The sequence below is a fragment of the Dichomitus squalens genome (assembly GCF_000275845.1).
Source record: "Dichomitus squalens LYAD-421 SS1 unplaced genomic scaffold DICSQscaffold_7, whole genome shotgun sequence".
Lineage (NCBI taxonomy): Eukaryota > Fungi > Basidiomycota > Agaricomycetes > Polyporales > Polyporaceae > Dichomitus > Dichomitus squalens.
This window is the reverse complement of record NW_006766889.1, coordinates 338172-363339: the sequence shown is the minus strand read 5'-3', so window position 1 is coordinate 363339 and position 25168 is coordinate 338172. Positions and strand designations below refer to the sequence as shown.

Below are 25168 nucleotides of genomic sequence, written 5' to 3'. Positions count from 1 at the left end.
ACTCGAGCGCTGATAACGTGCAGACACTCATAGGGTGTAGGTGCCAGATCAAGCCTTGTTCCGTGAATGCCGAAAGTTTGAGGTCACAAGAAGGTGTCCGACTGAGAGCACGGTGCTGGCTCAGCTAAGTACCTTTGAGCGACCGGATCGGATAATTTTTGAGACGTGCTCGCTTAACCCACTCGACAGTCTTGTTCGGTCCTGCAAGGCATTCCCCGGTTTCCAAACCTAAAGTGTATCCGCGTGGATCGCGCGCGGACACGGTTGAGAAGCGCCGACGTTGCTTTGCGCGAAACATGTCCCCCAAGCGCTGACCTCGGTCTAGCATTCGCCCTCAATCCGCCCTTCATCTGATCCAAAGTCGCCATACCGGGATCTGGAAAGGGCACAAGGATGCTTATGGGTTCAATTTTGGACGCCGCGGGACGGTGAATGAAAACGGACCAAATGTAAGCCTTGCACTCCCTCGTTGTTTCATCTCCCTGACCCATTCTCAGGGCTGCACTTCTGTGGCCGCCGTTTGGCGCTATTCGTTGCCGGCATTATGTAGCGTCGGGTGTCAGGCTATTACACAACGCACGCCTGTCCTCCAAGCTTAGAGTTCGAAGTTTTAGTGCTTCAATTTGGACATAAGGCGGTACGTTCATCCTCAGATGTCTTCCTTCTGTCCACCCACATTCATTCGTGACTTTCCAAGTGGAGACATCAGCACTTGGACATATCAGGTCTGCAATGAAGTGAGAGAAGTGTCTCCTCGGAAGACTTTGGCGACCCATCATGTTGACCTGACACCGCCTATGGAGCCGGATTGGGTATACGGCCTACTTTGAAGCTTCCTCGGAAGCGTGACAGCTCCTAGGGCATTACAGCAATAGAAGATACCATATTCGGGGTTCGACAACATATTTTGTCCCCTTCCCCCGCCGTAAGGTCATATGTGGGGTGTGGGACAATGATTATGTTCTCTCCTTACGTCAGGGCGCAGCTTCGTATGAATACCACGCCAGTAAATCAAGTGGCAGCGGACACACCATCTAACTCCCCGCCCACACATTCAGTCTGTCTCCGCGCCTGACCACACCAGGTAACACTACCATGACTTTCTCGTTCAGTCTGTCTGCGTCTCTGGGTCTCGTTTCCCTGGCCGTCCTTCTGGTTGTACTCTGGAGGTCAACTCTCCGTCAAGGCCCCTTGCCTCCTGGTCCTCCCCGTCTTCCCCTTGTCGGCAATCTCTTGGATATCCCAAAGATTTCGCCGTGGGTAGCTTATCGAGACCTCAGCAGAAAATATGGTATGTGTCATTGCTACGAAACCTTCCTTCGAAGTAACGGAGTCGCTTAACCTACACCAGGCAAGATTCTGTCACTGGCGGCGTTCGGTCAGACACTCATCATCGTGGATGATACTGATATCGCCGTCGAACTTCTTGAGAAGCGCTCGTTGAATTACTCGTCTAGGCCCGAGTCTCACATGGTCGCGCTGTACGTTCATCATCTTTGGAAGCATGCTCTTATATGACTTACGAATATCACACAGTGTAGGATGGGACTGGAATTTCGGGTTCTTCCCCTACGGACCGCAATGGCGCCGTTACCGGCGAGCATTTTGGCAACAGTTCGATACCGGCGCGGTAGCCAAGCATGACCCTCACGTAAGGAGAGGCGCCGCTATGCTGCTCTCAAGGCTTCTCCAGGACAAGCCAGAGCCCTCCGAAGATATACGCTAGTGAGCTAAGTGCGGCGGTCTGGCTTTTGAGCTCATTGATGATGTTCCTGTCTCGTACCCAGCACCTTGGGAGCTATTGTCATCGGGATGACCTACGGGATACAAGTTGCAGAGAAGGATGACAAGTATGTCGCTCTTGTAGAAGAAGGGAGTGCTACGGCAGAATACCTCCTTCCGGGTACGTCTATTCTCGAGTTCCTGCCCGTACTCGCGCGACTGCCTACGTGGGTGCCTGGTACCTCATTCCTGCGTACTCTGGAGCGCTGCCGTGAAACGGTTCGCCAGTTGCGACTTGTACCTTGGAATGACACGAAGCAGGATAGACTGGTGAGTGCTACGACATCCTCCGTATACCGACTTCACTCGCAGAGATGCCTTGTACAGGAAGTAGCGTACGATGCGAATAATATCGCCGCTGAGATGCGTGAGGCGCTGTCTCAGTTGACTGTTGAATCGGCGGCTGAGGAGGAAGCCGTGGCATTGGACGTCACTGCTTCCATCTACTCAGGTGAGAAAATATCGTTGAGATGTCTTGCGTTTCTCTGACGCTTCCTACTTGCAGCTGCTGCTGAGACGGTAAGTCAGGCGCAATGACAGTCCTGACCCCCAGTACTCTGACCTTCTGGAGTAGACCTTCGCTACCCTGTGTGGCTTCTTCCTGGCAATGTCCCTTTACCCAGACGTACAGAGGAAAGCTCAGGCCGAGTTGGATACCGTCGTTGGGCCTGGACGTCTTCCCGAGCTTAAGGACCTAGATCAGCTGCCCTACGTCAACGCGGTGGTCAAAGAAGCCTTACGCTGGCATCATCCCGCCCCTCTGGGTATACCCCATGTGAGCTCCCATGACGACGAGTATTCAGGCTACTTCATCCCTAAGGGCAGCGTAGTCCTAGTCAACATATGGTATGCCGGGATAAGGATGAGGCTAGTCGTGGCAACAGATGCTGAACAGACTATAGGTCTATCTTGCATGACTCGAAGGCGTATCCACAGCCAGATGACTTCGTACCGGAACGCTTCTTGAACGATGGCAAGCTTAATACCGCAGTCAGAGACCCTTCAACCGTCGCCTTCGGGTTCGGTCGACGGTACAGCTTGTCTTTCGTCTAGTGCCAAGAAACAGAGCACTAACGCGTAGCATTTTGATGACAGTATTTGCCCTGGGCGACACCTTGCAGAAAACATGCTGTTCACCTACATCTCGTGCGTCCTGCACACCTACAATATCACACCGCCACTAGACGAGCACGGTCAACCCATACACATCCGACCTCGCGGGAAGTCTGGCCTCGTATCGTAAGTGAATGCAAGGGAAACTCAATGTAGAACGGGCCCCTGACCTCGCTCGCACAGGTATCTGGAGGATGTCAGGTGCACAGTCAAGCCTCGGTCTGCGAGTGCTGAGGCGCTCATATGCACCTTTGCTGCTGAGCTACAGCAGCAGAATAGGGCGTATCAATGAAGACTTTTCAGGGCCCGGGATGTTTGGTTTTGTAATCCCTCGAGTGTCCCCTACCCATCGCTCTCTTTCCTAAGTCAATAAGTCTTGTCCTGTATCTTTCGGATCTGCTCACTTGACGCCTGAACGCGAGGGGCAGCAATCCATGCCGTCTTCTTCTCGAGCTCGGCCGAACGCTTGATGGACAGTCACGCCCTGTAGAGATATCCGGACCTGTCTCTCGAGCTGCGCACGTCAGAATACCAATAGGTCAAGATGGCAACGTCACTTTACTCGTAGCGACCGTCAAGTTGGCACCGAGCAGGTGGACTCTACCAATAGGATTGGCTAGCTTGATCGTCTCATTCGCGTCTAACTCGTTCTTGGTGGCAGAAATGGCGCACGTACGGCGTGAAACCGGACGTCACTCGTAGATGATCATCGCCTCCGGTGGCGCTGTGGACAATGTGGGTACCACCGTACCGGATGTATTGGCTGGGCGCTCCGAGAGCTAAGAAAACGATACGACTTCTGAGTGCTTTTCTTCTGCTCTGAAGATTGCTACGAGTGTATTGTGCCTTAAAGAAGAGATCGATGTGTGCGATAGAAGGGAAGACGTGCATGTGAGGGCGAGGAAAGGCGTGGCAGGGGCCGAGAGGCGACGACGAAACGCCAAACACTGCCGGATTTGGAGCGCACGGGGCGCCAGGCGGTCGTCACACCTGCGGAGGCCTCACCATGACCTCCGCGCTCACCGATGTAACAACCTGCAGCTCCTTATCTTCTCCCCCCACCTTCCCCCTCGTCCTCATCCCCATTCGAGAGTGTCTAGCCACACATCTTCGCCGGCGCTTGACTCGGATCTTGCGGAAAGGGAACACTGGTAGTGCCGCTCCGTACTGCGGGGGATTTAGGACGGACCGCGAGCCGCGAGTCGCTCTGAGACAGGGCCTGGATTCAGGATTGGTACCGTGACGACCCAAGCCTAACGTACACGCCCACGGCCTCCATGCACGTCTCCGCGATTCAGATCCACCCTCTTTTTGCGCTGGGGGTGCTCTCGCTGCTTCTTGGCAGAATCTACGCGCTATCTGTCCCGATTCCGAGGCAGCTTGTCGATGCCGATGGCCAAACCCCGCTACTTCCACCGAAGGGCGATCGGAAGTATGAGAATGGAGAGATGCCGCCTGTGAGGAACACGGTCGGATGGGTGGACCCCCGGCTGAATGGAGGACAGTTCCTTGATGTACGTTCAGCTCGACTCGATCGCTTTTCTGTATGGTGCTTATGAACCATGTTCTTGCTCTTCGCAGTATACCACCAAGACGCTTGGAGAACCGCTCAATATTATTATATCGGCAGAGTCCGATCCGTTCATCCTCACCGAGGCCGGGATGCAGACCTACATCAAGTACGTCCCTCTTCTTCACCTGAAAAGGTAGGGGCCGTTCACCGTCGCCCACCACCCTGACCTTCCCTATCAGATCAATCGGCTTCAACAGGGAGTGTCTTGGACTGCATTACGGACATATACACGAGGCGGACCTCGGCGACGGCCTTGGTCGCAAGTCGGAGCAGTTCCTCGGTCGGCAGCACTACTTCCCCATCATGGGTACCTGCTGGGAGTCGGCTGTAGGCGGCCATCACTTCCGTGCATGGCGACAGAACGGCAGTGAGGCTAATAGTGGAGCGTGGTTCCTTGGGTACGTGACTGAATGTGTTTGTACCCTTGACTGTTCATTCTGACTGCGTCACCCTCGTCGACATTGACAGGGCGTCCCAGGAGATGGACTCGTCCAAGAACCATATGATCGTCGAGGATGGTTACAACCGCGGGCGGAACTACATCGTCGACCTCGCTGCGCAAGGCAGCCATTGGCATGGGATGTGGTGGAAGGCGGAAGTGCAGTGGCAAGACGGCTTGCTTGAGCGCGGAACGCGAGGTGAGTGCAGCATCGGCTTCCCTAACCTAGACGAGACTCCCTGGTCATGTTCACTGACGCTCACCACACAGGTGTCAATCATGGCATCGAGCAGGATGGTCTTGTCGCCATATTGACCATTCGCCGGCTCTAATCGGTCCTCGGCTTCCCCGGGTCAACTTAGCGGAAGTGTATCTGACGTTATCCAACATATGTTTTCAGCTCTCAAGCACGTCTGTATCATCCCACCATCACGACACCTCACGATCTCATCTTTTAGATTTCGCACCCCATCCTCACCCGGTACCTCGCATGTATTTATCGCTCACTATGCCTCTTGCATTCGCATGGACTCCGCGGGGATAGTTTGTAGAGCGTTGTACACATGTACCATTCAAGACCATTCCTTGCTGCTGTGTTCAGGGAATTGTACGGCTAGTTGTATTTATGCGTATCCTCTGGATCCAACGTTTGTAATTTATGGTGTACTCAATTGGGAACAGTCACATTCTTGCGCACGTTCTTGCACTGTTAGGTCAGTTGCAGCGCCGCCTCCGCTTCCCTCCCACTGAGGTACGCCGATAGCTTATCTCACGCTCGAAGACAAGCACTTACCGCTTCCCAGGACGTGTTACCCCTTCGGTGTCTTCTGAATAGGACTGCGTTCTACCAAGGTGACCGTGCGCGCCTAGGGTGTATGCGACAATGCGACAAATGACGATAACGCACGTTTCTTGGCCACCGCATGCGCGCTCTTCTCGTCGGCAAAGACACTCTGCCGTCCAGCTCTCTGTCCGGAAAAATCCAACGTTTGTCGTGACAAATTCTAGGGTGCTCAGTACTCGGACTCACTCTCACCCAAACAAGCTTGCGATGTCCACAGATATGACTTCAGAGATCAGCTGAGGAGGGTTCAAGAAAGGCCCGAAGTGCGCTTCGACAGCTTCTGTCGCTCGAGTTCGCCAGGTGAGTCCTCTACAGCCAGACGTCATGTCCCATGAGGATCCGGAAACTCGACAGCTGGCCCCTCTCATCAGCAGTTGGGGAGCCGCCCCGTCGTACATAAGAGGTCGGTCCGAACGTGGGCTACCTTCTGTTCGGATTTCTCCCCTCGGGCTCGGTGACAGTACTTCCGCTTTGCTATCCTGCGAGGCTTGTGAGACTAGATACGTCCTCGTCCACGCGATCGCTATCTAGCTGCCCTCCCGTGCTCTTCAGGGAGCACCTCTGCTGCAGACATCTCCAGCAGTGACCGCTGAGTTCTCGACGCGACAGCCACCATGGGCGACGTTGTCTCACTTGATCTGGGGCCTGGGAAGGCATCGTCCGACTCTGTCCGCAAGGCTGAAAAGCCGGCGTCGCCGTCGTTCGAGAACCCGTCTGGAGATCTCGAGGGCAAGATGGTGGTCGAAGTCGAGGACCACGACATCTTCGACGGCAATAACGCCGCAATCGAGCCAGTGTATCATGCAAAGGCGAGGATCCTGAACGCGGCATTCCGGGAGATTGGGATGGGCAAGTATCAGGTGCGTCTTCGACGTCTACCATCTACCATGCTGTCCCGAGCGAGCGAGCGTCTCATCTTCGTTGACCCACTCTGTTCCAACTTCGCTCGCTGAGGGTCACATTCAAGCACACTGACGTCGTGCTATGTGCAGTGGTTCCTATTCGTCGTGGCAGGCTTTGGCTGGTTCTCGTGAGTTGCCTTGCTTGCAATTCTATCGATCTTATCGAGAACTGATCTCATTTTCTCGGCGCGCTTTTGTAGGGATAATCTGTGGCAGGTGAGTAGCTGTTTAGCCGTTCTATTCGACAAGCAATGACGTATATGTGCATGTACTCGTCTTTCTATCCGTAACATCCGACATTCCGCTTACGTCGTGTCGGTGGTACGCGTGCAGCAAGTGACTGGCCTTATCATCAACCCTGTTGTGCTCGAATTCGTTGGGACCAAGGGACCGTTCATCCTTCTCCCGCAGACGATCGGTCTCCTCGTTGGCGCCGTCTTTTGGGGTGTTGGCTGCGATCTCTGGGGCAGAAGGTGCGCACGGCCGTCAAGTATACTTTGCAATCTGATTGAAGTGGGGTGCTATGCTTGTCTATCCAGGTGGTCATTCAACCTCACCCTGCTTATTACTGGTGTATTTGCAATTGCCGCAGGTGGTGCGAACAACGAGGTTACGCTGTGCGCGTTGATCGGAGTATATGCGATCGGCTGCGGCGGGAACCTGCCTGTCGACTCTGCAGTATTCCTGGAGTTCGTTCCTGCGACACACCAGTGGCTACTCACAGTGCTATCTATCTGGTGGGCGATCGGTCAGCTCGTCGGCGCTCTGGTGAGTCCGAGGTGCATGCATGGTCTATACACTGGCTCACCTTGCCCTCCTTTGTTCAGGTTGCATGGCCGCTCATTGCGAATTTCTCCTGCTCCTCTGCAGTAGGATGCACCAGAGAGAAGAACATGGGGTGGCGGTACCTCTTATGGGCGCTCGGTGGGCTCATGGTTGTCCTCTTCATCATCCGCTTCTTCGTGTTTCATTTGTACGAATCCCCCAAGTACCTCATGGGCCGTGGACGCGATGAAGAAGCCGTGAAGGTCGTCCATCAAATTGCGCAGTACAATGGGAAGAAGAGCAGCCTGGCGGTCGAAATGCTCAGAGAATGCGAGAAACTCGCCGAGGCTGCGGACGCCGGTGGGAATTACGGCCGGGAACCCTCAATGCCTATGGACACAAGCATGAAGGCAGCGTTCATGCGGCAAGTGCGCAAGCTGAACAGCGACCACCTGCAGGCGTTGTTCAGGCCGAAGAAGTTCGCCTACTCGACGTCGCTCCTAATCGTTCTCTGGGCGTTCATTGGTTTGGCGTCCCCGCTGTACAACAGCTTCGTGACGGTCTTGTGAGTTATGCTCTGGTCGCTTGAGGGGAAGGAAGCTGACCCCTTGCTTGTAGCCTTCAACATAAGGGTGTTGAGACTGGCGATGGGTCGCTCTATATTACCTATCGCAACCAGGTAATCCTGAGTACTATGGGTGTCCCGGGTTCGCTCCTCGCCGGGTGGATGGTTGAGCAGCCAGGCTCGGCCGTAAGGGGACGCTCGCGATCTCGACTGGTCAGTTCATGGAGCCTCATATTACATCCTCATAGTACGCAACCGGAAGCATGCTGATGGCATCTCCCATCTGAACAGCGCTAAGCGGTGTCTTCCTCCTGGCAAGCACCACCTCGCGCACGTCTGACGTACTCCTTGGTTGGAACTGTGGCTACACCTCTGTCAACAACGTCATGTTTGGCGTCCTGTACGCTGTCTCGCCCGAGCTTTTCCCCACGAAAGACCGTGGCACGGGCAATGCCCTAGTCGCGTCTGCCAACCGTGTGTTCGGTATCATGGTATGTGGCTTACACTCGTGGACAATGGGGCGATCTGAGGCTGATGTGCGCCACCTTGCTACAGGCACCGATCATTGCACTGTACGCGAACCTGAATACCCCCATCCCGATCTATGTCTCGGGCTCGCTGTTCGTTGTCTCTGGTGTCATCGCGCTCCTTCTGCCGTTCGAGTCTCGGGGCAAGGCGGCCATCTAATAGACGCCATTTCCGCCTGTAAGCGCACGCCCCGGCGGCAGTCCGACGTAAGTGTAGATAATTTCCTGCGCAGCATAGGTTGTTTGTATAATGATGTATGCTTGCGTCGTCGACGCTGCTGTCTCGCCGGTCATTGTACCCAGCGGCCTCTTGCTTGCTAGTGATGTACATTGTTTGCCTGCATTGTATCCGCGCAAGATGGCGTCTTGCTAGGTCCGCTATGACTTTCATCGATCCATCGCCCGACACATCCGCGCAGTATCTGCCGCTCAGCTCTCAGATGGAGTTATGCTTAGTCGTACATCGCCATTGGCCACAGTGTGTTTAGGGCCGGGACTATAGGATCGGGGGGACGAGAATGGGCAAGAGCGCTTATAGCGCGGACATATCCTTTGATCTCTTGATCCCGTCAATGTCTACTGAGACCGATCCAGGAGGCTCTTAAACTACCTTCGTGAGTCGTACGCAGCTTTCCAGCACATCATCCAGGTTGCGTTGGACGTTCCTTACATTCAATCTCATACTCCAGCTCTGTTTGACGGATTGAGGCAAGACCTTACCCCTCCTAGGGCTTCGCCATTATTCATGTCACTAATAGAAGCGACGGGACTCAACTTTCCCCGCATTGCATTTTCAAGGTTAGACGAGTGGGACGCATGGCCCCATCAATTGCGATAACCCAGTCGGGGGTGTCGCAATCAAGGAGCCCCACCCCCGCCAACCAGCGTTGGTTCTACAGTATATGTAGCATGCGTGATGCCTGGAAGCCGACCGTCTTCTGTGCTTCTGACGCTCTTTTTTTGCCGCCCCCTCTCTTATCTTGCTCTCGCCATTTTACCCCCCGCTCGCGGCAGTGGAAGTAGGTTCTTCCACCACCCCTACGTCCACGCGATCCCGACGACACTAGACAAGACCGAATGAGCGCGGCCCCGCAATCGCCCGTCCAGCTCGTCCGCGAGTACTCTGGGAAGTCGGAGAGTCCGAGGAAAGCTGATATCGAGGCGACTGCCATCCCGATCGACACTCAGGATGTTTTCGACTCGGGCGATTCGGGCGTCGACCCGGTCTACCAGGCCAAGGCGCGGCTTCTTAACGATGCGATCCAAGAGGTCGGAATGGGAAAGTATCAGGTATGTTTCCCCGCATATCGATCCGGGACAAATATTCACACGCCCCGCATCCTCGATCCTTGACACGGTCTGCAGTGGTTCCTGTTTGTCGTTGCCGGCTTTGGATGGTTTTCGTGAGTATCCCTTCATTTTCGTTCATTGTGCGCTCTTTGACTCGAGCATGCTTGTTCAAGGGATAACCTTTGGCCAGTACGTCCCACGCAGATTCCCAGCGAGGCAGTCTCTCATGACGCGTAGATTGTGACTGGCCTCATCCTCTCCCCCGTCGTCAACGAGTTTGGATTCCAAGGTCCGTTTCTCAAGCTAGGGCAGAACATTGGCCTCCTCGTCGGCGCAGCGTTCTGGGGAGTGGCTTGCGATGTCTGGGGCAGGAAGTGGTGCTTCAACATCACGCTCTTTATCACCGGTGTCTTCGCGATCGCCGCAGGTGGCTCTCCCAACTCGGTCGCGCTATGCTCTCTGGCTGCTGTCTGGAGCGTTGGGGTGGGAGGTAACTTACCCGTGGACTCGGCGGTCTTTCTTGGTGAGTTCTTGTACGCATTTGTGATGCGCGTATACCGAGCCATCTCCTGTTCTTCTTGTGCAGAGTTCATTCCCGCATCGCACCAATGGCTTCTCACCGTGCTCTCCATCTGGTGGGCCTTCGGCCAACTCGTCGGCAGTCTCGTAGCCTGGCCCCTGATCGCGAACTTCTCGTGTGCGGGCCCGAGTGACTGCCCCAAGTCGTCCAACATGGGCTGGCGCTACTTCCTCTATACGATGGGCGGGCTTATGATGATTATGTTCGTCCTCCGCTTCTTCGTCTTCCATCTGCACGAGTCGCCCAAGTACCTCATGGGCCGCGGGAGCGATGCGGAGGCCGTCGAGGTCGTGCAGGCGATCGCGAAGTACAACGGGACGACGACGACGCTCACGCTGGAGCTGCTCAAGGAGGTCGAGAACGACGTGAGAGCCAAGGAGGGCAAGCCGGAGGATGCGCCCGTCCTGGACACGAGCGCGAAGGCGGCGATTGCGCGGAAGCTGAACATCTTCAGCTTGGAGCACGTCAGCCCGCTGTTCGCGACGAAGAAGCTCGCGTACTCGACGAGTCTCTTGATCGTCCTCTGGGCGTTCATTGGTCTTGCGTTCCCTCTATACAACGGCTTCGTCACTTTCTTGTGAGTTGGCCGCAGAGGGTTTTGTGGTCATGACAGATTTCTGAGACGGATGAATTCAGCCTTGCCACTCGTGGGGCGGACTTCGGTGATGGCTCCGTGTACATCACTTACCGCAACGTACGTCCTTTCATCTCCTGCACACGGTCACCCCGTGCTCATATATGCTCATATAGCAAGTCATCCTGAGTGTCATTGGTGTCCCTGGTGCCTTGCTCGCAGGTTGGATGGTCGAAATTCCCCTTCTCGGCCGCAAGGGTACCCTCGCCATCTCGACCAGTGCGTCCAACTCTCCGCTGCTCAATCACATTAAGCCATGCACTAACATGTCTGCTGGCCATCATTCCAGTCATAACCGGCGTCTTCCTCTTCGCCAGCACAACAGCACGGACGTCGAACGCGCTCCTCGGCTGGAACAGTGCGTTCACGTTCACAAGCAACATCATGTACAGCGTCCTATACGCTGTCTCTCCGGAGCTCTTCCCGACCAAGGATCGTGGCACGGGCAACGCCATCGTCGCGTCTGCCAACCGCGTCTTCGGCATCATGGTAAGCGTATACGTCCAACTGCCTGTCCCAATGCCGTCACGAAAGTCCTCTCACCCTCGTTTGCCTTCAGGCGCCCATCATTGCGTTGTACGCGAACCTCGCCACGTCTGTCCCGATCTGGATTTCAGGCGCGCTCTTCATTGTATCCGGGTTCATCGCGCTCCTCTTGCCGTTCGAGCCTAGAGGAAAGGCTTCCATCTAGATGCCCATGAAACCCTGCTTCCGCACGCGAAGATACCCCGCTCTGGAGCTCACGATCCTCAGGAAAACACGTGCATTGATTGTAGATACTCGCTGTTGTGCTATCGCTATCGCTACATACATTGGTTATTTAAGTCATCAAGATGTTGTTGCAGGAGATCCAGATAGTGTGACTAGAGTGATAAATTACAAATGTGAGGGTGCTTCCTTCCGCTCGTCAAGAGACGTTCCGGAGCCAAGTCGTGAGGGTCGTGAGCCGGTGGTGGTTGCAGAGTATTAAGTATCGCGCGAAGATGTCGGATATTTGTTTGCAGAAGACGATATAGGTAGCTCTGCTGACCGTACCAGGTTGAAGTGACTAGATACAACATCGCGTGAGTTGACTAGAGAGGAAGATACGGACGAGGTGCAACGTACTTCACATATATCTTTCATGGTGTTGATAAGACCTGTGACGGACGTGATATATGTATTATTAAGGGCATCGAGGGTGTGGTTCCCATGAGACTGGGCTTCGAGGCTGCCCGAGAGATTCTGAAGCATTGCTACGCATGCTTCGGTCAGCCCCGCATGCTACTTCCGCGATCAAACACACTCACTTTCAAGCATGGCAGGCCGCTTCTCTACGAACACATGCTTCGTGATATGGTAGTCGCCGTCCGCGGCTGGGGGATTGATCGGAAGATGGCTCAGAAGGGGATGGTGTAGTCTGTCTATGGAGAAAAGCAGCGATGCATAGTCATGTTCAAGCGTGATGTTCTGTGTCGCCATGGACTTGAATAGAACGTGCATAAACTCTTCCGTGTAGGCCTGCACGTTAATTTAGCACAGTCGGGTACGCACAACGTCGAATTCGCACTTACGAGGTATGCAGGAGGATCCAGCTGCAGCAACATGTACATGAACCTCAGACCAATCCGTCGTCTTCCGTCTGGGTCCATGATATGCTCCCATGACTGGGCCCCGTACTGGAAGTAGAAGTTCCAATCCTAGCAAGTGCATCAGCCTTCGGATCTGAAACGCAAAATTCGGTCGACTGACCTTCTTGCTGTTCTGCACCATTACACTGGCGCAACCAACCCAGCAGTCGACCCATTCATCAGCGTCTTTGAAGGACAACTCTCCCGACTCCTGGTAGACCGGATCGTTGAAATACTTGCAGAGCAGGCGGTAGATCGCCGGGGAGATGTGCTTGTCGATGATCTCGCAGACGATCTGCTCTTTTTCCTTGTTCTCCTTGTATCCGGAAGGACCAGCGACGTCTTCACCGAGTGCAGCGAGAAGCTCCGGATCATCGAGATCGAGATCGAACTGACCGTAGTCGTCTTGGCTTTCTTGACTGTCGTCAGCGACGGGGCGACGCTGGGGCCGACGTGGTGGTGGAATAACACGCGCACGTGCATCGAGGAAAGCCTGGACGAAGCGACGAATTTCGTCGCCAGTTGACGGGTTTGTTGACAAGTTGGTGGTCGTGGAGAAGACTCGAGTTACCCAGGCTGATATCGTCTCATCAGTATGCATCAAGGCCACGGGAACAAACGCACTCACGTCCTTGGAGTAAAGCTGGGTCAGGGTACTTGTGTACAGCGCGCTCCGGGTCCATCGACGATTGCTTGAGGATATTGTGAATGGAACGTAGGAGCATGTCTACGCTCGTTACGACCCACTCTTTCCTTTGCGCCGGACCAATGACGGGCCCCTTACTGGTTCCGATCGCCTCGTACTCGTCGAGTAAGACGTTCGTCATGTCCGTAAGCCATTCCAAGACGTCGGCCAGAGGCAACGAGAGATGACGCAGGAGAATGGCGAGGTACATTGCTCCGCGAATGCATGCGCGACGTGTCTCGTTATCAGTATCTTTGAAGGCGACATACCGGCGGGCATTAGAGAGCCTATACCTGACGTTGGCGACGGTGGGCTCGAGGTATATGGCTACTGCGACGGCGCTGAATCTGTTGAAAAGCATCGATAGGGCGTGCGATGATGCTGGAGCCGCCTTCGTGAACGGGACTGATCCTACAGGAACGGCGAGCGATAAGATCTTCTTGAGTTTCGCGGGGATCGTCACTTGAGGGTTGTCTCTTCGCATATCGTCCGCCGCCCTCACGACCAGCTTGAGGAAAAGGGTGAACGCGGTATCGCTACGCCTCTTCTCACGTAACAGAGACAGGTTGAAGTCCCGCAGGAAGCTCGGTGCATCGCTCGCTTCATCTGTCAGGCTCGCAAACCGTCGAGTCTTGAATACATCCAGGAGACGGTTGAAAACGGACGGCACGTCATCGGAGTCTAGCCGCCAATGCCATTCGAGATGCAACCACAAGCACCGAGTGACAAGCACTCGCACGTACTCATCCCGCTTCCGCAGGATGCGATGGGTCAAGGATGCATCCACCTCGGGGTCCGCAGTAAGAGGAGCGCGCTCAAGCACAGCAGCGACGACACGCCAGGAGGGTGGCAATCGAGGCGTCAGAGAGGAATGGCCATGTATCGAGAACTGGGAGAGTACGCATAATGTGAATAAACTCCTCCAAATGGTCTCGCGACCTTTCAGGTCCGTCTGAGGCGCTTGAAGGCCCCTTGTCTGCAGGACCTGCAAGTAACATGTCCAGAACGATAGGTCTTGGGGCGGGAGCGACGCTTGAAACGCCTTGTCGTTCGTCAGGTTGAGTAGGCAGATCCACAACTCCGCGATCTGCTGCGACGTCTTAGCATCCGTGAGGCCCTCTCGGGTGAGTTCCAGTGAGACTGCGGCATGGCCAAAGGTGAAGTCCCAAAGTTTGCCCATAAGGGCGATAATGTTGGCTTTAACCATATCGCCGTCGAGCCCGTTGACCCGGCGCTTCTGGTCGCATGCGATTCGACAGGATGCTTCGACAAGGAACCAGAGGACTTGTAGAACGATCGGATTGGAGACCTCATCGTCCGGGATGATTTCGGTCGGGTCTTCCATGAGACTTCGCAGCCGTTCTATGAGAGCCTCAACGTTGGTCGCAAGGGTAGCGTACGCGTCGTCGCTCCCCTTGGCCAGGAAATATGAAAGGTGTTGAGAGATAGAATGTAGGAAGGCTTGCCATTGCTGACATTGCTGATAGTCTGCAGGCTCTAGGCTCCCAAGAACAAGCTCTCGAAGTTGGTCGTATATGGCCTCAAGACAAGTCGTGAATTCGAGTATAGACATGTCGGCATGTATGTAGCAGTCGAACATAGAGCACGACGGAGGGGTAAGAATCTCGTGTATCCCGGGAAGGAGGGTGATGAGCTCGTGTAACCATCCATGTCCGAGATATGTCGCATTCGGGAACGCGATTCCAGCGGGGAACGGTTTGATGTTGAAGTCGACCGTGACACGGTGCAGTTGCTTCCATACGCGCTGATCCTGTGATGACTGCTGAGGAGCTTCCCGATCTGACACCACGAAACCATCGTGCTCATATTGGTCGTCACCAGGTGTCCAGACATTCTCGAGAGTGCCAGAGTGGGTGCGCGCCGTGGATTGGCGTTGCTGCCTCGACCTGGGTGCAATGCCTCGCCGATTCGCCCAACCGGAGGGAGCACGCGTCGCAGGGACTTCTTCCTCAATAGTGACACGACCCGCGTTTGACCTTCCTGAGACCAGGTATGTTGCGTCAGACTTGAAGACGTATAGACCTACTTGCTTTGCCTTCTGTTTTTGTTTGCCCTTCCCGTCCGTAGGCTCGTCACCGGTGAAATGGACTTCGCCGGGACGCGGAGAGCGGGGACGCACAGCTGCAACAGAAGTATGGTCAGTTCTGTACGATGCACCAATTAAGGTAGGGGTACCCGGGCCGTCAATATCGATTGACTCGAAGGTTTCAGGTGTCGGCAACCTTTGGAATGGTAGCAACGCCTGATGCCCTTCGCCGTAACGTTTCGCACCCGACGTTGTAATGCGGAGCCCGACACCTTGTGGCGCATCAGGGCGTCCGTCTCCGCCGTCATCATGTCCAGTCGCGCGTTGCCCGCCCAAACCAACACCTGTCTTCCGAGGCCTTCCGCCACCTCTCGTTCCTCCATGTCCGCCTCCGCTACTTCCTGTCCTCCGATGCCCGTCTCCTCCGCCTACCACACCATAATCTCTGATGTCTCCATTCTTCCGATGTCCTCCACGTCTACCGCCTCCACCACCGCTCCCTCGACGCACACCATTCCTGCGCTTCCGCGTCTTGCGAGAGCCCAAATTCGTCCGCGACAACATGCGATCAATGAGGTCACCCTCCCTCACCTCCCCATAGTCCCGCGCGCGCCGTCTCACCTTCGCGCCCGACACCCAGCGGCCTACAGCCTCTTCGACGTCCTCTACGCCGCTAGACGAGTCGTCTTCCTCGTCAGACACAGAGACGTGGCTGCGCGCCGGACGGGGGCAATGCTTCGGGCGCGGCTGGTGCCCGATGGGCTCGATGACCTCCACGCTGCCGTCCGACACTGGCAGCCCCCCTTGGTCCGACGACCCACGCACACGCGCACGCGCACGCGATGCGGGCGATGGCGAACGCGAGCGCATGTCCACGTCGTCCGATGACTCCGAGTCGCCCACGATCTCCACGCTTCGCCGGCTGCCGATACGCCTCCGCGACTGGCCAGGCAGCAACGGCTGCTCGCGCTCGACGCTGGCGCTGTCCCGCCGCGCCGCGGCGGCCTTCCTGGCCTGTCCCGCCGTCTCTATCTTCTTGATCATAACCGCGGGCATCATGCGGCCGAGGATCTTCCTGCGCCGCCGGTCGACGTCGTCGGAAGACTCCGAGTCGAAACCCCAGTCAGACCTGGGGCCGTCGTCGTGCCTAGAGTCGGTGTCGGAGGTGATGTCCATGATGTCGTTGGGCTCGGACGATGTCGGCGGGGGACGGTGTCCGGAGCTCGCGCCAGACATGGGATCGTCGGGTTCGGTCGCTGGGGTGGCAGGGAGGGCGAAGGGGGACTGTGCACGGGCAAACATGTCGCCATATACGTTGTAGTCGTCGTCCTCGCCGCCAGCCCATTCAGCGAAGAAGTTGTCATCTGCGTCTGCCCAAGGGGAAGGGTGCTCAAGGGAAGGCGTTTTAGAGTGGCGCGGTGGTGGGGAGGACTTTGGGGAGGAAAATGTCACGCTGCGAAGACGACGCCATGTCGGGGCAGGACCGAGATGCTCGTCATCATCATCCTCATCGTCAGCGCGAATGTCTGGTTGGGAAGGCGCAGTATGCTCTCGTGCGCGGCGCCGAGGTTTTGGACGCTCCTTCGGGTGCGGCGGCAGCTCATGGAAAGGCGAAGGCGACTTGTCCTGAGTGGGGCGTCAGCAAAAAGACGCACATATCACACATTCTGCGCATATACGCAGCTAACACACTCACATGAGGCTTCGAAGGAGAGACAGACCGCTGAAGCTCCGTCTTCTTCATTGGGAACGGTCGTGGTCGCTTCCGCCGATGCTCCTTATCCGCCGTCTTCGCAGTCTGAAGGCCCGAAAGGATATCCGCATCGTCCTCGCTACTGCTCGAGGACTCCCTAAACGCTTCTGGGAGCCACTTGTCCACGTGCCCTCCCCTCCCCTCCTCGCCATCCCCTCCACCCTCCGCTTCCTCTTCCCTTTCCTTCACCTTCCGCCTCCGACGCGCCTGCGACTCCTCATCGTCTTCGTCCTCTCCCACTTGATACTCGTCCTCTGCCCCAGATGACGCGTCTCTTGAGTTCGCACTCGTCGACCGCTGCCTCCGTCGCGGACGCGGGGGACTGACGACCTTCACGATCGCTTCGGGAGCCGCGCGCATCTGGCGCTTGTACAGCAGCTTGTCGTATTCGTAAGGATTGAGTTGCCTTGCATTACGCGCACGGAGGGAGTAGCGGGCGCGCTCGGCTGCTGCTGCTGCATTCTTGAAGGCAGCTATCTCGGCAACGGATAAGGGAGGGTCCTGCTGCCGAGACAGAGCGGCCGTTTGTGAGGGACTGGACGAAGGGACACGCGTCGCCTCCGCAAATTTCGTGGGAGATGAGGCGGGGGTGAGGGGAGAGGACGCGGGCGAGGAGATGCCAACGCGTCCTTGGGCTGGCGACGCGCTTCTTCGACGTGGTGGAGTGAACAGCAAAAGCGGGTCGGGCGAGGGGGACGGAGAGCGTGTACTCGCCTTTCTGGATACTTCCCGTTGTGTGCTCAACTTCGATGATCCTTGCACGAAGTTGCCCTCTTCATCTGTTTCAGGCCATCCGTGGTCAAGGAACGCGGAGGATACGCCTCGGTCTGACGGCGGCGCCCGCTGAGACGGCGATGGAATGACATATGAAGTCGGACTACTCAAGGGCGCGCCACCATTCTGCTCTGGTAAAAGGAGTGTTGGTCGCGGGTGTGGAGAAGGATAGGCACCAGGAAGATTCGTACGGAGTTGGAGCGGGGATGGCGGATCCTCGGGAGACAGATCAAGCTGATGATGCTTCAGTAATTTCTCAGCTAGCTATATGGTAGACGATGCACCTTTCGTCGCTTTCGAGGAGAATTTCGTGGCGTACGCACACGGACTCGTTTGTGCAAGTCGCGTCGTTGAGCGATGTCACACGCGGTCGTGAGCCAGTACTCGGGCTTTGAAGCAGCCAGTTCCTCGAGCTCCTCTGGGTCAGAAGTGTCCACGATGTCGTCAGGAGCAGCCATGCTGAGTCTGATGTAGAAAGGGAGAGGTCAGGGACAGTAGTGGTTATGGGCAAGAAGATCCATTCACGCTGCCTGTGACCTGCACACCGGCGCTTTGGTATCGCGCTTGCAATTGACGCGTGTTGCCTGCACACGTGATCGCGTAACATCTCGCGTCTTCGTCAGATTTCTCCCACGCTGAGCGCAAGGTAGCGCCCATAGTGGTACATCCCTACTGAGGCATTATCTCAAACTTCGCCGCTCGCAGCTCTTGAATGAGTGCCAATAGAATCCTGCAAATGTTGAGCAACGCGGCGGGATGCGATTGTGCGCTCGATACCGAAGGCATGCTTCCGGTCGCGTTAAGGACAGTCGATCTATCGGCGGCCATCAAGCGCGCATGGGCAAATGAGCCACCGACAAGAGTTGAGCAGCGCCCTAAAACTTGATTCCGACACATACGGACACATTCCCCTATACGTCGATAGAAGCGTCAAGCATACAAGGACTTAGGTCGACATTACAGAGGACGCAGGTCCGAAGTCATCAATCCGGTCATGCCTCCCAAAACCACGGGAACTGCGGAGTTGACACTCCCAACCCTCGGGACGATGAACCTCGCTCGCGCATTCCATGAGCAGGTCCAAAGTTTGCGCAGCTCTTCAAGACTTGGGAAGGGGTACGACAATCCTTATAGAAGAAAATGAGTACTATTCTCATTGCATTCGCTTTCTTTTCAGTGAGATGCACGTAGAGACGGTACGTTTGAGGAGCAGACGGATGAATCAACCTGGACGAAACCTTATATTTATTATTCCTCTAGCTCGAAGATCTATACAATCTCGCTGAAAATTCCTCCATCGCTCTCCGTGAACTGGTTAACGGATATCGTCCTATAAATCGGCTACCCCAGGAGCTTCTCGCTGCCATCTTTTCTTTGGTACCTCGGACACACCCTTTTGCAAGAGATGGACTTCCGACATTCAGTTCCAACAAGATGCTCCAGGTCTCTGACCTTCTTCCAATTGTTGCGACATGTAGGCGTTGGCGCGAAGTTGCGTTGGCTACCCCGTCGCTGTGGTCGATGATCATGGACGACAGCAACCAACAGGCTCCGATATATACTCATTATCTCCATCGTTGTACCCGTGGTCCTCTTAGATTTCTTTTAGGACCACGTGCCTCTCCACGCACGATCCTCCTCCTTAGCGAACAGGGTCATCGTGTTCAAGAGGTCATCGTGCAACTTGTCAGCTTCTCCACATTCACCACCATTGTGTCCACTCCATTACCTGATCTTCGACACTGCACCATCAGGAACTGCCTGTACGGTGTTAGAACGGCGCCAGTATTCCCCAGTGGCTGCCCTAGCCTGAAGACGTTATCATTACAGGCAGTTGATTTCGTCCCATCCTCCGGCTTCCCCTCTCTCACACATTTAATCATCTCAAGCCGACCAACCACCAACCCTACTTTCAATATGTGCCACCTCTTCACATTCCTCTCCGAATGCCCTAGCTTGACCACGCTGTACCTGGATGGTCTGGAACATGCCGATATGTCCCTCGAGGGCTGGCAAGGTTCCGTCACTCTGCAGAACCTCCAGAGGCTGGTGCTCCTGACACGTTATCCCCACGAATACCCTGGAGGTGCCACTGGAGATCTAGATGTGTACCGGGCCTTCTTCACTCACGTTCTCATCTCCTCGACCTGTGTTATTCGGTTAGGCGAACTCCGTCCTCGGGAGCTATCCACTTGCCTGGACCTCGTAGGTCTGACGGACGGCCCTACAGCCTGGCGCATATATCCAGATAAGAAGTTCACTTACGTCCAACACTACAACGTGTACTGTATTCAAGTGTTCAACATAACGCAGAGCCGATATCTCCAACTCGACGTCGCGACCCCCTTTCAAGTGAACCCGGAGGACAACCTGGATCTCTCCGCTGCCCTCGCGCAGTCCTCCGTATTTGTCAACGCTCGAGGGGTGTGGATAGCCGCGGAGGCCGAGCGTCTGTTGAGGACTCCATCGCCCGACACCCTCCTACCCCGCATGTCCCAACTCGAGTCTCTCATTGTATGCAGGGACTGGAGCCGGAAGGCAAATCTCCGCGAGCGGAAGACGCTCAAAGCGCTTGAGGCGCCGGGAGATACAGCGTCTGAGGACCTCGCGTGTCCACGGCTGAGCACGCTCCGCGTGGACTGCCTGACGGACGAGGACGCGGTGTATATGCTACAACTCGCCTTCTCGCGCGCGGCCGCGGGTCATCCGCTCACTCGAGTTATCCTCGGCCGTGGCATCCAAACCATGTCCGCGTTGGGCATGTTGCACCAGTACGACGGAGCAGGAGATGTGGTCAGGACGGGGGACGTGCGGTCAGATGGTCTATGGGACCATTGGATGTCGCAGCTCTCGCCGGTCTGCCTAGACGAGTCTGAAGACTGCGCACCGTACTGGAGATCGTGGAGGTGGGATCCGTGGGGAAAGACTCGATGACAGGGGAGACCTGAGTGTATGCATTGCGGAAGCGAAGGCTATGAAGAGTGATATGTCCGCGTACTGCCGCCCTGGACAGGCATTAGAAGTGTTCAGCGTCGTAGTCAGCCATCCATTCAAAGGATTGATGGAAAGGCGAACATCCAGCCGAAACCATAGAAGTCCTCCGGTACGAGAGCGTAAAGTTGAGGATATGCTGCGGGAGTTTGAAGGTGTAGGAAGATCCGGTGTATTGTGGATACATTCAATGGAGGAAGTGGTGATCAGAGCGAAGCCCGTATCGGCGATTACGCGTGGCGAATAAGTGATTGAAATATTGAAGACCAATACCTGGCGACCGTCCGCTCTTGCAGAACCCGAAACGTGACAGAGATTGCCGATGCTTGAACGCCGAACCGCACCGCCTGTGCCTCCAAAATGCTCTACAGTAGATTGCGGGGACGACAAAGACTTGCGTAATAATTTACGAACTAATGCCATAACTAGAACACGAGCGATATTACCCGCAACGACGTTAAAAATGGATTCGCAACGGACGCACCGAGTCTCTTAACTCTCGTCTCCGACCCTAACACCTGCCTGTGGTCCATATATTCGTATGCCATCGTTTGTCGTCATCTCTTCGTCATGTAACGCACAGAGCTAGCCCCGCTGCTCCCCCCGTCATGTCCAGCACGCGTCCGGGCCTATCAACCGCCGAGGTGTATCCTCTTCCTCACATAGCAAACCCGGTATCGCCAGACGATATCGTCGACATAGCATCCGATTCCTTCCCCGGTGCCAGGTCCCGCTCTCCGTCCTTGTGTGCAGCAGCGTACGCCTGCTCCAAATTCATCGGCTGGAACTCGGGCTCGTCCTCCGCCGGCACGGGCGGTACATCCTTCGGGATCGGAGGCGTCTCCTTCGGGATGGGCGGCGTCCCTTTATCGCCCGAGACAGTGACTGGGACCACAGGCGGCTGAGGTGACGGGCCCCTCGACACCGACGTGAGGCTCGGCGGGCGCGATGACGATACCGAGAGACTCGCTGCGCGCTGTGAGAAGAATGACCCGACGGACGCGCCCCACGAGCTGAACGTCGACGGCTGCTGTTTGGGGGGCTCGGGCTGCGCTCGCGCCTGTGCGCCGACGATGCTGAGCGGACGCAGGCCACCGTGCTTCGCTGGCGCCGTCAAAGTTGGGCTCGACAGGGCAGAGTCGTTCCGCGACATCTCCGGAGATCCCTTGAGTGAGGACGAGGTGCCGTCGCTCCCGCGCGAGTTGACCTTGGTGAGGTTGGAGGAGCCGTCGCTTGTGCTGGAACCTGAGGAGCTCGGGTTGCGCTGCATCCAGCGCTCACGCACCCCTGCAACGGCGTTGAAGAAGTTTGTCGAGCCGACCGCGAGTGTGCGCGAAATCGCCTCCCGTGTGGGGGCAAGTTGTTGGTCGAGCTTGAGCTCTTGGATACCTTCCGAAAGACGCAAGCCAATATCGGCGACGACGGACGGCTTCTCGCTGCATGGATGCCTGGACGCACAACGGTGAGCGTCCCCACAAGGTGAAGATTGCGTGCAAAACACGTACCGTGCCTCGACAAGATCGAACAGCAGAGGATCAGTAACTCGCTCCCAGACCTCATACGCATTCGACTTCTTGAACTCCTGTATCCAGACCATATTGAAGTCCTGCAGCGAGTTCGGGTCCGCTGACCCATCCGCAATGACGACACCGTTTCCCTGACCCTTGGCCAAGAACGAGGCGTACTTCACCGACGACAGAGCGCCAAAGATGTATTCCTCGAACTTCTGGCGGAGATAATCATCGCTGCCCTTGAAGCTACCCACCCATCAGAATGGACATGCGATAACTGCAGCGGGAGATGTGTAACATACTGCATGCTCGCGTTGACATTCGGGTCCTCGCTATATCCATCATTCACATCCTTCAAAATCTCGTCCATCCACTTCCGGTCCGCGGGCGTCAAGGCAACCATCCGCTCGACGTTTGCGTTGCGGAACTCAATCGCGCCCGTCTCGATCTGTCACAAGCGACCAGGTATAAGACTAGGGCTCGTCGTTATCTGGACATGCGAGAAAACCCACATTCACAAGCAAGTCGATCTCCTTCTGCTGCGTGACGATTGAATTCGTGCTCCCACAGAGCCAACACGGGGTGTCTCTGAGCATATCGAGCTGTTGTAATGGTAGGTACGGCTGAAAGAACGCGTCCTGGCAATCCTCGATGAAGTCGTATATGATTGTAACAGCAGGTGTATGCGCATACCTTGCCGAATAAATCGAGAGGGAGACCCATGTAAGCTAGCATGCTCTTAGGGTCAGACGTCTTGAGCGAAGTTGGTCGTTGAAGTGTCTGGGCGCGGTAGGCAAGTGGTGGCGAGCCGGAATCATCCAGATTATGGAGAAGGCCTACCCAGGTGTGAGTATATCACGGCATCGACCCCCTGAAGACCTTACCGGGAATGAGAGTGACCAAAGAATACTGATATGTGCATAGGCGCTCTACTGGGTGGCCGAAGAACATAATCTGCCATCGAAGACTTCTCAGTGAGACATCGGGGCACTTCCTGAGGAGCCTTCTCACCTTCTTCTGCAACATGAGCGCCTTGACCAACACGAGGGTTCGTTGACGAAAGTTGTGAACCAATTCCCGCAAGCTTGTTCCTGTGAAAAACGGAAATTCAGTACATACCCTTGACAATATAGGTGTTCGTTGCCTGTCTCACCCATGTACAATCCGCTCTCAGTCATCTGACCTCGAAGTGACGGCTCCAGCGATGAGTGGAAGTCATCCAAGATGCTCGTATCGGTGAAATCCCGCTGCGAGAACAGCGCTCGTGTGATCACGCCCAGACGGTCACTGTAGAATGGCGGGTCAATACCGCCCTGCATGCGTGACTGGGGACTTGTTACCGAATGGGCCCAAAAACTGGTTTCGATGCGAGGACAACCACAGCCTTCTGCACCGTAGATCGTGTCACGTCAGGGCCCTTTGCGAGCAGCTCGGCAGAGCTAATTTGCCGATTACATCTGCAATCCATAGTTCATATCCGCACGCAGCTGGATTCGTGAGAGACGCTTACGAGATTCCGAAGATGGTGGTTGGGTTCGGTGTTGATGGCACCAAATGGAAGTACGAGTAGTCTTCCGTGGTCTATCACAGCGTCACTAGCGTGAACTTTATTGGTATATGCGTAGACGTCATGACTTACAAGGTGTGCGCCGTCGGGCAGCGCAAGAAAAGGAAGGATCTTCGCAATCTCCTCGTCGTCGAAGATATCTCCCCTCGAGAACTCGATCTTAGGACCAACCTGTGCCGCACCAAGAAACGCAGTGCCGCATAGATGTCAAGCACGAAGCAATGGCAGCGAACAGGGAGTGAACACACCAGATGGTTGAAATCCACCAGCGCAATGCCCAACACCAATGGCCCCTTCGTGGGCTGCACAATCAATGATTCTGGCCGAGCCTTCTTGGAATATGAGGTAGACTCGGAACCGAATGACGCAACGCTCTCGGTGTCGCTCCTCAGGTGAATGCCTGCCGAGGATGCTCTTGGTGACATCATGAAGGACGCGGAAGGAGGCAATGACGGGGGCAGCGGGGTGGACATGGGCTTGTCCAACTCGTGCATAGAGGGGGCAACGCTAGATAGAGGAGACTCCCCTTCATACTTGCGTGCAAAGAAACTCCTGTCGTCTCCGTCTCCGTCCACCTCCGAGTTAAGCGAGCTCCCTTCGGTGTCGACGGTATTTCTCTTTGAGAGGCCAGCAAGGGAAAGACTTTGACGGACGAGAGTCACCGGGGTGACCGCTGGCTCCTGCGGCTGCGAAACACCGAGAGAGACAGAGTCGCGAGGAGAGCGTGGCGGAGATGAGAGCGCAATAGAGCGCGCTGACGCGGTGTCGCCGTCGGAGAAGTGAGGTTCGTCATCGTGGTCATCATCGTGGTCTTGGCCGACGAGAAAGCGGGTGTTGAGAGGCGAAGGCTCTGGCGAAACATCGAAAGCAGAGGACATGGCGAGCTGTCAAGAGGGCCCGAAGGTGGCTTCGGCAGGAAGTATGATTGAATCAAGGATACGGCGTCTTCGTGGAAGACGAGTGGGTATTGCCCTGCAGAAAAGCAGTGGTCGAAAGCGGGGTAAAGGAGACACACGAGAAACAAGCTGGAGTCTGGCAGAGGTTACTGTTACGAGGCCCGCCCACTGATCTCGAATCTCGACTCTGCCCAAAACCGATTCCTTCTCCCAAGCGCCCACGCCCACCACAGCTTCACATAGCCACGTGGGCGTGATCCCAGCGAGGGTTCCGCCACTCCCGCGCGAACTCATACGTGTCCATGTGTCTCTCAATCTTG

General features: G+C 55.8%; 7 protein-coding genes across 7 annotated transcripts; 5 read left to right on the top strand and 2 right to left on the bottom strand.

The window, feature by feature from the left end:
* Positions 1-1095: 1095 nt before the first annotated feature.
* On the top strand, positions 1096-3187 carry DICSQDRAFT_168138 (cytochrome P450 98A3; the record flags this gene model as incomplete). Its single annotated transcript, XM_007363743.1, has 10 exons — positions 1096-1291; positions 1352-1481; positions 1537-1725; positions 1788-2052; positions 2110-2233; positions 2288-2301; positions 2357-2628; positions 2685-2813; positions 2878-3021; positions 3079-3187. 10 exons carry the CDS (start codon positions 1096-1098, stop codon positions 3185-3187), a joined length of 1572 nt encoding a protein of 523 aa, XP_007363805.1.
* Positions 3188-3982: 795 nt separating this feature from the next.
* Positions 3983-5583, top strand: DICSQDRAFT_102379 (uncharacterized protein). The gene is made up of 5 exons (XM_007363742.1): positions 3983-4409; positions 4477-4574; positions 4648-4866; positions 4937-5106; positions 5178-5583. Exons 1-5 carry the CDS (start codon positions 4173-4175, stop codon positions 5237-5239), a joined length of 786 nt encoding a protein of 261 aa, XP_007363804.1. The 5' UTR covers positions 3983-4172; the 3' UTR covers positions 5240-5583.
* A 782-nt stretch (positions 5584-6365) lies between these two features.
* DICSQDRAFT_168136 (membrane transporter) lies at positions 6366-8670 on the top strand (the record flags this gene model as incomplete). Its single annotated transcript, XM_007363741.1, has 10 exons — positions 6366-6611; positions 6744-6781; positions 6854-6869; positions 6987-7126; positions 7193-7421; positions 7481-7983; positions 8037-8107; positions 8158-8196; positions 8275-8474; positions 8539-8670. The coding sequence occupies 10 exons, from the start codon at positions 6366-6368 to the stop codon at positions 8668-8670; spliced, it is 1614 nt and encodes a 537-aa protein (XP_007363803.1).
* Positions 8671-9370: 700 nt separating this feature from the next.
* DICSQDRAFT_82737 (MFS general substrate transporter) lies at positions 9371-11839 on the top strand. The gene is made up of 9 exons (XM_007363740.1): positions 9371-9800; positions 9876-9913; positions 9974-9989; positions 10038-10323; positions 10387-10957; positions 11017-11074; positions 11131-11233; positions 11304-11503; positions 11574-11839. The coding sequence occupies exons 1-9, from the start codon at positions 9588-9590 to the stop codon at positions 11703-11705; spliced, it is 1617 nt and encodes a 538-aa protein (XP_007363802.1). The 5' UTR covers positions 9371-9587; the 3' UTR covers positions 11706-11839.
* Positions 11840-11921: 82 nt separating this feature from the next.
* Positions 11922-18341, bottom strand: DICSQDRAFT_160479 (uncharacterized protein; the record flags this gene model as incomplete). The annotated part of the gene is made up of 10 exons (XM_007363739.1): positions 11922-12062; positions 12122-12153; positions 12304-12514; positions 12568-12693; positions 12746-13200; positions 13253-15451; positions 15553-15784; positions 15867-16982; positions 17053-18117; positions 18207-18341. 10 exons carry the CDS (start codon positions 18339-18341, stop codon positions 11922-11924), a joined length of 5712 nt encoding a protein of 1903 aa, XP_007363801.1.
* A 590-nt stretch (positions 18342-18931) lies between these two features.
* On the top strand, positions 18932-20918 carry DICSQDRAFT_153822 (uncharacterized protein; the record flags this gene model as incomplete). Its single annotated transcript, XM_007363738.1, has 2 exons — positions 18932-18944; positions 20093-20918. 2 exons carry the CDS (start codon positions 18932-18934, stop codon positions 20815-20817), a joined length of 738 nt encoding a protein of 245 aa, XP_007363800.1. The 3' UTR covers positions 20818-20918.
* A 183-nt stretch (positions 20919-21101) lies between these two features.
* On the bottom strand, positions 21102-24843 carry DICSQDRAFT_82734 (uncharacterized protein). The gene is made up of 12 exons (XM_007363737.1): positions 24201-24843; positions 24025-24123; positions 23896-23966; positions 23726-23842; positions 23539-23672; positions 23397-23476; positions 23270-23339; positions 23079-23221; positions 22898-23023; positions 22688-22833; positions 22380-22631; positions 21102-22322 (listed from the first exon to the last, which is right to left on the bottom strand). The coding sequence occupies exons 1-12, from the start codon at positions 24828-24830 to the stop codon at positions 21533-21535; spliced, it is 2658 nt and encodes an 885-aa protein (XP_007363799.1). The 5' UTR covers positions 24831-24843; the 3' UTR covers positions 21102-21532.
* Positions 24844-25168: the final 325 nt, after the last annotated feature.

Excerpts from the sequence above, each read along its gene's own strand:
- DICSQDRAFT_102379 (XM_007363742.1), top strand. The coding sequence starts at position 4,173 with ATGCACGTCTCCGCGATTCAGATCCACCCTCTTTTTGCGCTGGGGGTG. Across the intron at positions 4,410-4,476 it reads ATGGAGGACAGTTCCTTGAT|TATACCACCAAGACGCTTGG; the intron begins GTACGTTCAGCT and ends TGCTCTTCGCAG. Across the intron at positions 5,107-5,177 it reads GCTTGAGCGCGGAACGCGAG|GTGTCAATCATGGCATCGAG; the intron begins GTGAGTGCAGCA and ends CTCACCACACAG.
- DICSQDRAFT_82737 (XM_007363740.1), top strand. The coding sequence starts at position 9,588 with ATGAGCGCGGCCCCGCAATCGCCCGTCCAGCTCGTCCGCGAGTACTCT. Across the intron at positions 10,324-10,386 it reads GGACTCGGCGGTCTTTCTTG|AGTTCATTCCCGCATCGCAC; the intron begins GTGAGTTCTTGT and ends CTTCTTGTGCAG. Across the intron at positions 11,504-11,573 it reads ACCGCGTCTTCGGCATCATG|GCGCCCATCATTGCGTTGTA; the intron begins GTAAGCGTATAC and ends GTTTGCCTTCAG.
- DICSQDRAFT_82734 (XM_007363737.1), bottom strand. The coding sequence starts at position 24,830 with ATGTCCTCTGCTTTCGATGTTTCGCCAGAGCCTTCGCCTCTCAACACC. Across the intron at positions 23,967-24,024 it reads TGCCCGACGGCGCACACCTT|ACCACGGAAGACTACTCGTA; the intron begins GTAAGTCATGAC and ends ACGCTGTGATAG. Across the intron at positions 23,477-23,538 it reads TGAGAGCGGATTGTACATGG|GAACAAGCTTGCGGGAATTG; the intron begins GTGAGACAGGCA and ends CGTTTTTCACAG.